The 14,586-nt window shown below is 42.3% G+C and overlaps 1 protein-coding gene across 6 annotated transcripts in view; it reads left to right on the top strand.

Moving 5' to 3' along the window:
- The window catches only part of Arhgap12 (Rho GTPase activating protein 12), a 98,697-nt gene that overhangs the window by 16,678 nt on the left and 67,433 nt on the right, over nt 1-14,586 (top strand). For all 6 annotated transcript variants that reach the window (XM_045149627.1, XM_045149625.1, XM_045149624.1 and 3 more), the window contains exons 2-3: nt 4,466-4,499; nt 6,900-7,646. In XM_045149627.1, the coding sequence (XP_045005562.1) occupies nt 6,963-7,646 (684 nt within the window). In that variant the 5' untranslated portion in view covers nt 4,466-4,499; nt 6,900-6,962. The remainder of the gene's footprint in view (nt 1-4,465; nt 4,500-6,899; nt 7,647-14,586) is intronic.

The raw sequence follows: 14,586 nt of genomic DNA, 5'->3' as shown, positions 1-14,586 counted from the left end.
TTTTACACATTCATCACACTGAGGATCTGTTACCTTTCCTGCTACTCTTCTCCTTTTTTCTGTTTTCTGTTTTTCGAGGTAGGGTCTCGCTGTAGTCCAGGCTGACCTGGAATTCACTTTGTAGTCTCAGTGTGGCCTTGAACTCACGGAGATCCTCCTATCTCTGCCTCCTGAGTGCTGGGATTAAAGGCATGTGCCACCACGCCCGGCAATACTTCTCTCTTGAAGCCTCTCTTTCTCTTCCCTCCACTCTGTTCAGTGGCCTTCTTTCTAGTTTTCTGGCACCTACACTCTCACACAATTACGCTCCTACATAAAAGTTAACACTTGATCTTAGCCAGAAGATCCTAAGCTAGGATCCACTCATGAGAGGGAACATGTGGTTTTTGTCTTTCTGTATCTGAGTTACCTCAGTTAATAGTTATCAGTTCCATTTGTCAGTAACTTTTATACTTTGATTTATACTTTTTTTTTAAATACTTATTATACTTTGATTTTTCTTTGTGGTTGAATAGAATTCCATTATGTATATGAACCACACTTTTCATCCTAAAGAGAACCATTAATACTTTGGGAGAATAGAGGAATGAAACAATCCAAAATAGAAAGTTTGAGCCTTTGTTTTAATACATCTTGTTCTTTAAAAAATAGAACAAACCGGGCTGGAGAGATGGCTTAGCAGTTAAAGTGCTCACCTGTGAAGCCGAAGGACCTGTGTTCAACTCTCCAGATCCCACATAGGCCAGATGCATAAAAGGTGAGGCAAGTGCCCAGCAGGTGGCACAAGCATCTGGAGTTCCATTGCAGTGGCTGAGGCCCTGGCACATCAATTCTCTCTCTTTCCAAAAAAAAAAAAAAAAAATAGAACAAATCAAGCCAGGCATGGTGGCGCACACCTTCAGTCCCAGCACTCTGAAGGCAGAGTAGGAGGATCGCTATGAGTTTGAGGCCTCCCTGAAACTACCGTGAATTCCAGGTCAGCCTGGGCTACAGTGAGACCCTGCCTTGAAAAACCTAAAAAAAAAAATCAACAGATTATGGATAATTTTCATTTAGGCCTACTTTTTAGAACTACCCATGCACATTTTAATTCTTTTTAAATTCAGTTTGTCATTGTGTTAAGCTTTTTTCATTTTTATCTTATCCAGCTCTTTCTAGACTTTGTGTCACAGTATATGATTTCTGCTGAGCAGCTCTCTGGATGTTTACGATTTCAGCCTCCCCGTAACTTTTCCAGTTTCCCCTTTCCCACCCAGGTTTCACTGGTGATCTCTCCCCTCGTGTGCACTGCGCCCTGTGACCATCTTTCCATGAAGGATGATGTCTTTGCCAGCTGCCTCTGCCTCAGCCTCCCACACCCCACCGCCTTAACTTAAACTGGCCATTGCCTGCCTCTGTTGCACTAGTGAAAGTGACTTCTTATCTGACCCTTATCTTCCTCCCGTCTCCTCCCTCCTCCTCCATACTATCTTGGTAGTCACTGGTAGGTATAATCTAAAGCCTGACAGTAAAGAGACTGCTGTCCCCAGCTCCACAGCCACTCTCCCTGTAGCATGAATACAATGTCTGAGCAGTTCTAATATGTCTGAGGTACAGCAGCCTTCTGAAAAGTAATGCAAACTTCCTTACTCCTCTCCCATATCTTTGAAGATTTTTTTTTATTTGTAGTTATTTGCAAGCGGGGGTGGGTGGGTGGAGGGAGGGAGAATGGGCATGCCAGGGACTCCTGCTACTGCAAATGAACTCCAGATACAACTTTGCATCTGGCATTTTGTGGGTAGTGGGGAATTGAACCCAGGCTTTGCAGGCAGGTGCCTTAACCATTGAGCCATTTCTCTAGCCTCAATGATATTTCCTTAGTTATTTTATACTTCCCTGGAAAAAAGAAAACCCCTAATTCAAAGTCCAGTACAGTTCTGTGCTATGAGAAATCTGTCATTGGCTGATATCCTCGTTGGAACATTAGTGTTTAATACATGGCTGGATGGTCACTCACTCTATGTGGCATCTTGATGCAGCAGGAGATGGAATAAATGTGATGTGTACTAAGAATGCTGTCAGCATAACACAGCATACTGTGTTTCTTACTTAAAAATAAGTATAAGGGCTGGGAGTGGTGGTGCACGCCTTTAATTCCCCCAGCACTTGGGAGGCAGAGGTAGGAGGATCGCTGTGAGTTTGAGGCCACCCTGAGACTACATAGTGAATTCCAGGTTAGTCTGGACTAGAGTAAGACCCTACCTCAAACTCCCCTCCACCCAAAAGAAAGGGCACTTATCAGAAGGTATATTCTAAAATAACAATAAAAAGGTATAGAAAACACAAGAAGGGCAGGAAGTGACTCATGCTCTCAAACCCAGCATGTGGAGGTCAAAGGAGGTGAGATTCCCTGAAGACTGAGACATCCCTAGGCTATACAGTTAGTTCCAGGCCAGCTTCAGCTGGAGTGAGCTCTAAAAAGATAACACAAGAGGGCCCAGGAGATGACTCAGTGGGTAAAAGTCTTGCCACTCATGAGTGACACCTGAGTTCTGATCCTAGAGCCCCACAAATGCTAGGCTCGGAGGTACATGATTTTAATCCAAGTCCTGGGGAAGCCTAGGCACGTAGGTCCGTGTGGCTCACTGACCGGCCTGTGCGGCGTAATCAGTGAACTCCACGTTGTCTCCTAAGTCAACATGGAGAGCGACTGACAGTGGCACCCAACACCCTCCTCGGGCCTACACAGGCGCGCACAAGCACGCTCTCACACAGAGGCACCCACACGGATATGAGCGTGCAGGCACATACATGAATACTGCAAGTATGTACACGTACCAAACAGCTCCTCCAGTCACGGTCGTCAAGTCCTGCGGACTGTTCACACTTGTGCGCTCCGTGCTGTGTACACGGCGGCCGCACGCAGACGCGGACACCAGCCTCACCGGACAGGCGTGATGCGCGCTGCCTGGGCTGTGGGGTGCGCCGGCCCGGTTCCCCCGCTGGGGCCCGGGGGGATGTCCACTGTGCGACGGGTCTGCCTTTGCAATCTGAGCACGTGACCGCCACGCAGGATGGACTTTTGCAAAGCTGCGCGGGGAACCGTGCAGGATGACCGCCGAGACTGGAGGCCTGCTGCGCGTTAGAGCGCGGGCTGAGCGCTGCACGGTTGTCTTCTCCCTGCTGGGGTGGGCGCGTCCGGCCCAATGTGGTAGAGCAGGAAAAGAAGCAGATTGGGGATGTGGTAATTTTGAGGACTTAGGGGACCACCTGGCAGACTCCTCAGCAGTCTCTTCTTGAGGAATCTCCTTTTTGTTTTCATGACGTTGTGGCCTCTGAAGAGTTTAGTTCTGTCATCTGATGGACTGTCTCGCTTTCTTCTTTTGCCAGAGTGGCTTAAAGTAAAATACACTTTTGGTAAGAGTGCAACAAACGTGACCCCTTCCTGTGCATTACTGTATCACCTTGAAGGAGCTCTTCATTGTGAGGGTCTGTTTCCCTTTTTGTAACCAATAAGTAACGTGTGAGGGAAATGCATAGGAGTCCGATGACTTTTCCCACGTGTTCTTAATGTCTTTGCCCCCTCGGTACCCAAACTTGAGAGAACCAGCTTTGTCACTGTAACAGCTTTACCAGAGCTGTTTCTCTTACACTCAAGTGTGCAAAGACTCCTCTGTTTGCCAGGATAAGATGTAAGGGACAGACGTGAATGACAGTGGATGGCAGCAAGCACAGGACATTGGATCGCTGACCTCAGTAGGTCTTAGTGGTTAGGTTTGGAGGATGGTGATACCTAACACTGTCCTGTGTCTTTATGCTGTTATCAAAAGTCCTGGGGCTGGAAAGCCAAGTGCCACATGTTCTCTCTCATATGTGGATCCTAGCTACAGATGATTGGACTTCTGCGTGAGAATGAATATATTTAGTAGCAGAGGCCAGTAAATTAAAAAGGAGACATAAAGGGAAGAGAAAGGAAGGGAGGAGGGTACTTAATAGGTTGATATTGTATATATGTAAGTACAATGATTGTGATGGGGAGGTAATATGATGGATAATGGAATTTCAAAGGGGAAAGTGGGGGGGGGGTAGGGAGGGAATTACCATGGGATATTTTTTTTTTTATAATCATGGAAAATGCTAACAAACAAAAGTTCTGGGGCTGGAGACATGGCTTAGCAGTTAAGGTGCTTTCCTACAAACCTGAAGGACCCAGGTTTGATTCCCATTACCCATGTAAGCCAGACGCACAAAATGGTGTATGCATCTGGAGTTCCTTTACAGTGGCTGCAGGTCCTGATGCACCTGTTCTGTCACTTCTTCCCTGTCTTTTCTTCTGTCTTTTTGCTCTCAAATAAACAAAAATAAAATACAAAAAATATATTTTTAAAAAGTTCCACTTCTAAAATTGTGTGTTACATCATAAACTTGGTCTTCTTTCAGGAATATTGGTTAGAGATTATAATCTTACTATCTCTTTATTTCATAGGTGTAAATGCAGTATCTGATGTTTTTAATCTAAGGTAAGCATGTTTTTTGAAATCTTATATTAAATGTATTCTTCAAGTAGTTTATTTAGAAATAAATTTCACTTACTGAAATTGTATTGGCAATTAATTTTATTAGCACTTGGAATTATTGGCTTTATTACATAGTGAAAATGACCGTAAGGTAAATGATGGCTTCTGCACATACAGTGTATGATAATATGCTCCGAATATAGTGCTAAGGAAAACTGGTACGTTGTCATGGAACCTGTGACTTTTTGGTGAATTTGCGTCCTTTAGCGTTCGGTCGAGTGCATGAGCTCTCTAGGGCTGCTGCAACCAAGTACAGGTTTAATCTCCCTCATCTGAAATGCTTGGGGCCAGAAAGGATTCAGATTCGCTGTTTCAGTTGGGGATTCTGGAATATATGCATAGTAATAGTGAGATATCTTGAAAATGTAACTCAAGTCTAAATTTGAAATTCATTTATATTTCTTATATACCTTACCCATGTACACAAAAATCTGTTTTGCGTAGCATTTTTATTGTCTGTCTAGCTGTGACCCATCATATGAGGTCAGGCATGGAATTTTCCACTTATGCCATCCTGTTATGTTCAGAGTTTCTGGATTACGGATTCTCAGGGTGGACCACCAACACGGAGGCTTTCAACAGTGGAAGCTTAGCCCCCTAAGTCAGATGTGGCTGGTGGCTGTCTACAGTCTTAACCTCAAGGTGCTGAGGCAGCAGGAGCTTGAGAGGAAGCCAGACTGGGCTGTAAAAGAGGCCCTTACCTGCAGCAGGCAAGTGTTTTTCTCTCAGAGATCTGGAGGCCACATGTCCAGATCAAAGTGTCAGTAGTGTTTGCCCTCCAGAGACTTTAGAGAACACCCCACTGTTGCCTCTTATAGATGCTTGTTGTTGCTGGCAGTCCTTGCCATTCTCCCACTTCTGCTCTGTCTTCACATGGTTTTCTGCTTGTTTCTGATACTCCTTTCTTTGTTTTTGTGATACATAGCCTACGCTGGCTTTGAATTTATTGTGTAGTGGAGTATTCCTTTGAATTTGTGATCTTCCTGTGTCCACCTCTGTTTGAGTGCTGGCATTACAGGCACGCACCACCATTCCTGCTGTGGGCTGCGTTGAACACCAAGGCTTCAGGCATGCTTTGTGAGCATGCTCTCAGTGGAGCCCTTCTTTGCTCTTTATAACTCTCTCTCTCTCTTTCTCTCTCTCTCTCTCTCTTTGTCTTAAAGACACCAGCTATGGATTTGGGACCACCTTAATCAACTGTGATCTTGTGTGTGCATCTGCAAAGATAGAACCTATTTCCAAATAGTTCGACATTGCAAGCCCCGAGGTTAGGAGTTAAACATACATTCCTCCCAGGACGATTGGCAGTTGACTAGTAGCTGTAGGAGTGTGGACAGGACCCTGACCACATTGAGCCGAGAGTGCTGCATTCAGTAGTAAGGCTGTACATTTTTTTTTTTTAAAAGAATTGGTATGGAAATAAAAGGGAATGCTAGATTTCTCAAGCCAAGTTTGGGTTTGGTTACTGCTAAGCATTTCTCAGGATGGTTGCCGTAGACTTTAATTGGAGCAGAAGTGGATTTTCTAATGTGTACAGGTAAAAGGCTGGTTCTCTGTTGGCATTGATAAGATTCAGTATGCATAGTATTGTGGCCCAGCTGAGTAGAAGTAAGCAGGAAGCCAGCCATGCTAGCAGCTGCTTCTCTTTATCTGCTGTATATGATTTGTGGTGCTCTCTTTTCTTTTCCAAATAGATTACGGGACTAAATTTTGATTAATAGAGTAACTTATTGGCAACTTAATTTTCTTCTAAGATTTTTTTTTTTTTAATTTACAAAGAGCTGGGGGAGGGAGGGAGAGAATGGGTATGCCAGGGTCTCTAGCCACTGCAAACAAACTCAGATGCACTGTGTGCATCTTGGCTTTATCTGAGGACTCGAAGCTGGATCCTTAGGCTCTGCAGGCATGCACCTCAACCACTAAGCCATCTCTCTAGCCTGGCAACTTAACTTTTTAAACTTGCTAGTAATCTTAATGTTTTTGAGAAGCAATGAGTCAAACATTAATTTGGGAGGTTCAGTTCCCATTTCACACAGTGTCATAGTTGGTACCAGCCACTGCAAATGAATTCCAGACACATGTGCCTCCTTGTGTATCTGGCTTACGCGGGTCCTGGGGAGTTGAATCGAGGACCTTTGCTTTTCAGGCAAACACCTCGACTGTTAAGCCATCTCTCCAGCCCCCCTTTTTTATTTGTTCTTTTTTTTTATGTAAGATCCTACATATATCCAGGGCTTTTGATTTAAAGATACTTATCTATAAGTGACATGTGTAATGCTTATAAGTAATATCAAATCTAGATTGCATTAATTTTTTGAATTTTCTTTTATTTAAATGAAATAGCTATATTGCTGCAAAAAGCCATAATGCGGCATGCCATCTGTTTTGCGAGGTGAATATTCTTGAATGAAGATGGCTGACAGAAGTGGGAAGACTGTCCCGGGACAAGTGTATATTGAAGTGGAGTATGATTATGAATACGAAGCAAAGGACAGGAAGGTCGTGATCAAACAAGGGGAGCGGTACATCTTGGTGAAAAAGACCAATGAGGACTGGTGGCAAGTCAAACCAGATGAAAATTCCAAAGCGTTTTATGTGCCAGCACAGTATGTTAAGGAGGTCACCCGCAAAGCTCTAATGCCGCCTGTTAAGCCAGCGGTTGGACTGCCAAGTAACTCTATGAAAATGATACAGAATGTGCCTCTGCAGAGATCGACAGAAAATGTGAACAAGGCACCTGAGCTTTCAAGTTTCGGAAAGCCGTCATCGTCTGCTCAAGGAACAGGTCTTATTCGTGATGCCAATCAGAATTTTGGACCCAATTACAATTCAGGTCAGACTCTCCATCTAAACCTGGACCTGGCCCATAATAATGGAAAGTTTAATAGTGACTCACACTCTCCTAAAGTTTCCAGCCAGAATAGGACACGCTTATTTGGTCACTTTCCTGGGCCAGAGTTCTTGGACATAGAGAAAACTAGTTTCTGTCAGGAACAGTCTTGTGATTCAGCTGGAGAAGGCTCGGAAAGAATCCATCAAGATTCTGAATCTGGAGATGAGCTTAGCAGCAGCTCCACAGAACAGATCAGGGTAAGGTTAAAAAGAAGCATGAACTGTGGCCCTCCTTAGTGAAAAAGAAGTGTTTTCATTAAAATTTTAGTGCTAAAACTTGTTTCTTTTACTTTGTATTTGCAGAATATATAGATTCTGTCCTGACTTGAAGAACAAGAAAAAAATACTAAATAACTTCTTAAATTTATAAATTTGTGTTTTTCCTCACTCTTATATATTTGTAAGGCTGAACATGGGAAAATTTTATCTGTCAAATATGCATCAGACAGAAAATATTCACAATTTACCATTGATATATCTTTTAGTAGAATAGTTTTGCTTTCTAGCGGTTCTCATTATTACTTGTTTTCAGGTAATAAACGGACATAGGAAGATTGTCTCCGCACTGCTACCAGCTGCTCACCGGAATGCATTTGTAGTTCCCTTGAACACCCAAGCAGTATAAGGCTAACACTTTAATCATGTGCTGTGTGTCTTCATTGTCGCACCCCCTTGTTGCAGTGAATGTTATCCTGGAAAAATATGTCCTTGGCTGTATTTTTATTTTATTTTATTTTATTTTCTCACCTGCTTTTGAAATTGTCTATACCAGTTTATTTCCCAAGTGAAGTTATTTAAAAGGTACTTTGATGAAATTGAGTCTTCAATATTTGGTTACTTCTAATTTTAAGTAACTTTATTGGTCCCAAATTTAAAATTAACTTTTTGGTCTGAAGATCTATTGTTGCCCCATTGATTTTATCTACTTTAGGGATAATTTCTCACCTTTCTTCTCTTCTCAGTGCCTTTTCCCCCTTTTCGCTCCTTCCCTCTCTCCCTCCTCTCTGAGAACTCCAGCCTGGCAGCTCCTCAGCCCTGTTGTAAGATGGTTCAAGTTAAGTCATTCAGTAGTTAGGCTGCTCTTAGGTGAGGTGTCATTTTACAACTTAAGTTCTTTCTGTTGGTCTTAACATTGCTTTGCATGGAAATAGGAGAAGGGAAGACTCTAGACAAACTTACTGTGTTTGAGATCCTAAGCATGAAGTTGCACTATGTGTCACTGTGTCTTCAAGGGGCTTTTCTTCAGTTTTTATGTGACACATAGAGACTAAATAGTGTTTACTGGAATTTTTCTAAACTTCCCTATTTATGGAACCAATAGGCCTTCAGAAGGATATGTTTTCTATTCCGTCCAGTCATTCCCAGCATATTCAAATTAGAATTTCTCTGATCTTAGAAGATAATCTTGCCTTTTAATTCATAGCATAAAATGAAAAAAATAAAAGTAAAATTAAAAAAAAACCAAAAAGATATCACCCACCAATTACAACAAAAACAAAGCCATGGATGGTTTAGAAACCAGTTCAGCTTTGGAGAGTTCATTTTGCATAGTAGTTAATACTGACTTTATATTTGAATCTGCTTCTAGCAATTGCCAGTTGTGTGATAATTGAAGAAAATTTACTTTTTTCCCCCAATACTGCCTGAGAACTCCAGGGTCTTCACATGCTAGCCAAACCCATGACTACTCAGCTACATTCTTAGCCTGGGGAAATGGCTAATGTAGTTGCTTCATGTTAAAGAAGCACCACAGGTCTATTGAGGCATATAAAAGGGCCACTGGGCATCTATTGCTGCTTAATAAACATTCGGGTACAGTGTCTTCAAACAGCACTTTCTCTCCTGTTCAGTGGATGGTTCTGAAGGCTGGGGTCATGCTTGAAGCTGCAGTCTTGTGCAGGCTTAGTTGGGCCGAGGACCAGGTTTTACCAGTGCTCACTCACAGTGCTAATGAGGCTCCTCACAGCTGCTCAAGCATGATGAGTGGCTTTCCCTATAATGTGCAGTCAGGGACAGACATGGTAGAAGAACATGGAAATGTCACTGTCACATTGTTGATTATCCAGTACCAGTTCTGTCCTTTCCTATTGGAGAAGACTACACAGGAGTGTGAATAACAGGATTGGAGGTTGAGGGTAACTTGGTTGTCTCAGTCACTATTTAGTAAACATAGGTGCACTTGTAAAATACAGCTGCCATTCTTAATGTTCTTAGTCGTACCATTTATTTCTTTTAATTTGAAAGAGAGAGAGAGAAATAGGCAGGGAGAAATAGTGAGAGAGTCAATGTGCCAGGGCCTTTAGCTGCAGCAAACAAACTCTAGACACATGTGCCATCTTGTGGCGCACGCGAAACATTGTGCACTTGCGTCACTGTGCGTCTCACTACTTGGGACCTAGAGATTTGAACATGAGTTCTTAGGCTCTGCAGACAAGTGCTTTAGCCACTAAGCCATCTCTCCAGACCCTTAGTCTCACTATTATTTCCATCACCAAATCTGCAGTACATTTGTATAAGTAATCATTTTGCCCCGGTACAGTGCAGACATTGCCTGTCCCACCAGAGGTTGTCTGTTCATGTTGAACATGTTCTTTGTACTCGTTCATGAACTTTGTGCAAAAGATGACCACATCATGCTATGTGGCTCCTGACGCACCATCTTTTCTGTCAGCGTTCCCTTGGCTTTTATTGTTCTCATCTCAGTAAAGCTCTTCAACTAACTACTTTTCCTCATGAATGTCACTTCGTTGACCTTTTCCTTTTTTGGCAACTTTTGGAAGAGCTGTATTGGCTTCTGTGGATGTTTTCGTTTCCCATTCAGTCCGTAAATGTTGTGTCTTTCGGCTCTACCATGACACTCAACCTGCTCTGTTAAAGCTTGTCATGGGTTCATGGTTGGTAAATGTACACATAACTTAAATACTTGTAAGGATAATTATTATCACTGTCAACAAGAATAATAGTCAAATGGCAATCTTTTTCTTTTTTTTTTTTGAGGTGTAAATAGTACTAAAATGCATGACTTGATTTTTTTTTTTTAGGGCATGAATGGTGGCTGCTGCCTTTATTTTATTTATTTTATTTTATTTTATTTTATTTTATTTTATTTTATTTTATTTTATTTTATTTTATTTATTTATTTATGAGAGAGACAGAAGAAGAACTAGAGAGAAAGAGAGGATGGGTGTGCCAGAGCCTTTAGCCACTGCAAACGAACTCCAGATGCACCCCCTTGTGCATCTGGCTTATGTGGGTCCTGGGAAATTGAACTGGGGTCCTTAGGCTTTGCCGACAAATGCCTTAACCACTAAGCCATTTCCCAAGACCATGCCTTGAATTTTCACTTGCATTTTGTAACCTTTGTAATCAACTACAAGCCTCTTTCTAGTTGGCATTCACACCTCTATTGCTTATGTTGCTTCTAGGAGATTTTTATGTGTTAGACTTACATTACTATGCAAGCTCATTCCTCTTTAATTGACCTACTTAATTTGAGGTAATTCCAGATTGATAAGTAGTTGTAAAAAACAACACAGAGAGATCCCATGTACTCTCTATGTAGTCAACCTCCAGTAACATCATGTATAATTATATTATAATGTCACCATCCAGAATAAAGCATTAGTATAGTTAATATATGGGTTGAACTTTTACATCAAGCACAAGGATTCCTTGTACTCCCCTTTCATAATCGCGTACTCTTCCTTTGTGCTGGATCCTCCCTTAGCCCTTTTTTTAAGTAGCTTCTCTACTTTTATCATTTTAAGCAATGAAATAAGTTATTTAGCTTTTGGGGATTGGCGTTTTCACTTAACACGATTCTCTGGAGATTGATTGCGGTTCTAAATCAGTAGAGCATTTTATTTTATTTTACTTTTATTGTTTGGTTTTTCGAGGTAGGGTCTCACTGTAGCCCAGGCTGACCTGGAATTCACTATGGAGTCTGAGGATGGCTTCAAACTCATGGCAATCCTCCTACCTCTGCCTCCCGAGTGCTGGGATTAAAGGTGTGTACCACCACACCCGGCGAGCATTTTATTTTTATTGTTAAGTACAATTATGTAGTATAGATGTGCCATAGTCTGTTGAGCCATTAAAGAATGTCAGGGCTGTGTCCAGTTTTAACTATTGTAGCTGTATGGGTCTTTATGTGAAAACTGGTTGTTTCATGTCATTGGGGTCAGCTCCTTGCTGAATGCAAAGTAGCTGTGTTTCCAGCTTTTTAGAAACCTGCCAAACCATGCAGAGAGGCTGTGCCAGCTTACGTCCTGGCCAGCACAGCCCATCCACTTGCTCTTCTTGCTCGTTAACTTGTGCTGCTGGCACTGTTTTCTGATGGATATTGTTGTTGAACTTTTTTATGATTTTTGTTTTTTAATGCTGTAGACCAAACCTAAGGCCCTGTTGCAGTTATTAGCTCCTCATTGATGGACACATACCTGACCAGAAATAGCTTATGGGAGGGCGGAAGGGGTTTCTTCCAGGCTTACAAATTCCAGGGAACTGTCACCAGTGGCAGAGCAAGCCAGCTTATTTCATAGATCTAAGCAGAGAGACACCATCAAACACCAGACAGCCGGAGCTCCAAGCTGCTCAGCTCACACCTTAGGGCCGGACTCCAAGATCCACCCCCAGTGATACACCTCCTCCCCAGTAGGGCTCCACCGCTGGAGAATCAAGATTCAAGCCTGAGTGTGTGGGGCCACGCATCTAAAGAACCGCAGACAGGCCCTGTGTACTGTAAGCTCGTGGCTTACCACTGAGCTAGTTCCCGCATTTCCAGCCATCTTTGCATGTGTGTATTTGCCATCCCTATATCCTCTTGAAGTTTCTTCTTGTCCTTTGTCCATTTCCTAATTGGAGTTTTTTTTAACTGTGGAGTTTAAGAGTTCATAATGATGTGGATAGTAGCCATTTGTCAAGTGTGTAATTTGCATATGTTTTCTCCCAGTGAGTAGTTTCTCTTCTCCTCCTCTTGGCAGGATGTTCTGCATAGCAAGAGTTTGGCATTTTGTTGAATTCAAGTTTATCAGTTTTCCTTTTTTATGGACCAAGCTTTTACTTCAAGTTTAAAAGCTCACTGCATAGCTGTTGTAGGTTTAGCTAGAGAAGCAGAATCAATATGCTGTGTGTGCAGGTTCATAATCATAGATAGAGAGGTAGTTTACACTAAAGTCTTAGAAGTTCACAGGCTCTGGAGTCCGTAGCAGGAAAACAGTGATAGCAGTTCAAACCCAAAGGTTGTCTGCTGTCACAGTGTCTCCTTGCCACATTGTAGACTCTCATTTTATTGACTCAGGATCCCCTCACATAATGGGGAGCAGCGCTTTTGCAGCATACCTTTAAAAATGTTAATCTCGTCAAAACTATTCTTACCAAATCATCTGGAATGTTTGCCAAATGTTATTTGGCTATCATAACATTATTCTGTTATTCTCCCAGTTCCAGTTAACCATTAATGTTTGATTGTAGGGTGGTCTCTCATTGTGGCTTTGTGTTGCATTTCCATTATGGTTAATAATGTTAAACAGCTTTGTGTACATGCATTGGCTCTTCGTATATTTTTCTTGGAGTAATGTCTGTTCTGATCTTTGGTCCATTTTTAAGTTGGGTTGATTTTTTTACTCTTGAGTGCTAAGAGTTCTTTATATGTTGCAGATAAAGAATGCATAATTTACAAATCTTATCTTCCATTCTGTGAATTATCTTATTTTGGAGGGTAATGCTTTTAATCACAAAAGTTCTTTTTTTGTTTGTTTGTTTTGTTTTTCGAGGTAAGGTCTCATTCTAGCCCAGGCTGACCTGGAATTCACTATGGAGTCTCAGGGTGGCCTTGAACTCATGGTGATCCTCCTACCTCTGCCTCCCAAGTGCTGGGATTAAAGGTGTATGCCACCACACCTGGCACAAAATATTTTTAAAAATATTTTATTTTTATCTATTTATTTGACAGAGGGAAGGAGGGAGGGAGAGAGAGAGAGAGAGAGAGAAGGGGTGGGGGAGGGAGAAAATGAATGAGAATATGGGTGTGCCAGGGCCTCTAGCCGCTGCAAACAAACTCCTGATGTGTGTGCTCCCTTGTGTATATGGCTAATGTGGGTCCTGGGTAATCGAACCTGGGTCCTTTGGTTTTGCAGGCAAATGCCTTAACTGCTAAGCCATCCCTCCAACCCTAATCACAAAGTTCTTCGTTTTGATGTGCTGTACTTTTTCCCTTTGTTGCTGGTGCTTTTGCTGCCATATCCAGGAATCCAGTGCCAAGTCTGAGATCATGATTTACTCTGTGCATTCTCCCTTGACAGTTTTGTAGTTTTTGCTGTTATATTTAGGTTTTTGATCCATTTTTAGTTACTTTTTATGCATAGTATGAGACGGTCTTCCCGTTCCCCCCTCTTCTTTTTTTGATGCCTAGCCAGATGTTCAAGTGCAATACCTTTAAAATGTGCTTCATTGAGTGGTCTTGGGCACCCTTGTTGAATTGAGTTGATGATAAACACATTGGTGTGTTTCTGGACTTTTAGTACTATTCCATTCACTTATAGAACCATACACCTGAAGTGAGAAGATTGTCTTGATTCTCTTGTTTATGATGGTTTAAACATGGAAAGTGCTCTTTGCTGAGCCATTTTCTCAGCCCAGTTCTTTAACATTTTGGTAGTGTTTTCCCATGCATATGTCCGGGCATGGAGCTTTCTGAGTTTTAAATCATAAATTTGTTTTCTTTTAAAGTTCTCTGTTGTATGATTCAAATATCCTGACCTGCCAAGGTCTCTTTCCTGAAAATGACCAGCAGGCACTTGTTACACATTGTGTCTGGCTTTGCATGGTTGGCTGGAGGATTGAACCTGAGTTGGCAGACTTTGCAGGCAAGCGCTTTCACCACTGAGTCACCTTTCTAGCTCTGGGATATGTTGTTGTGATGAGATCCTTGTGGCTGATGGTGCAGTTGAGCTCTTTCACAGCCGGGCCGAGTTTTCATCTGCTTGTATCATTTGGGCGGTGGGGGGGGGGGGGGGGGAGAACGCGCGAGCTCTGTAGAAGCCTCCAGGTATCATTGTTGGTGCGTTCATTTGTCTTAACTCTCTCCTCTTCACATAGTGTCTGTTTTGGGGCATGCACTTTTAGGATTGAAAAAGTA

This window comes from Jaculus jaculus, chromosome 5, assembly GCF_020740685.1.
Source record: "Jaculus jaculus isolate mJacJac1 chromosome 5, mJacJac1.mat.Y.cur, whole genome shotgun sequence".
NCBI lineage: Eukaryota > Metazoa > Chordata > Mammalia > Rodentia > Dipodidae > Jaculus > Jaculus jaculus.
Note: the sequence above shows the minus strand (reverse complement) of the source record. Positions and strands in the feature narration are given on the sequence as shown.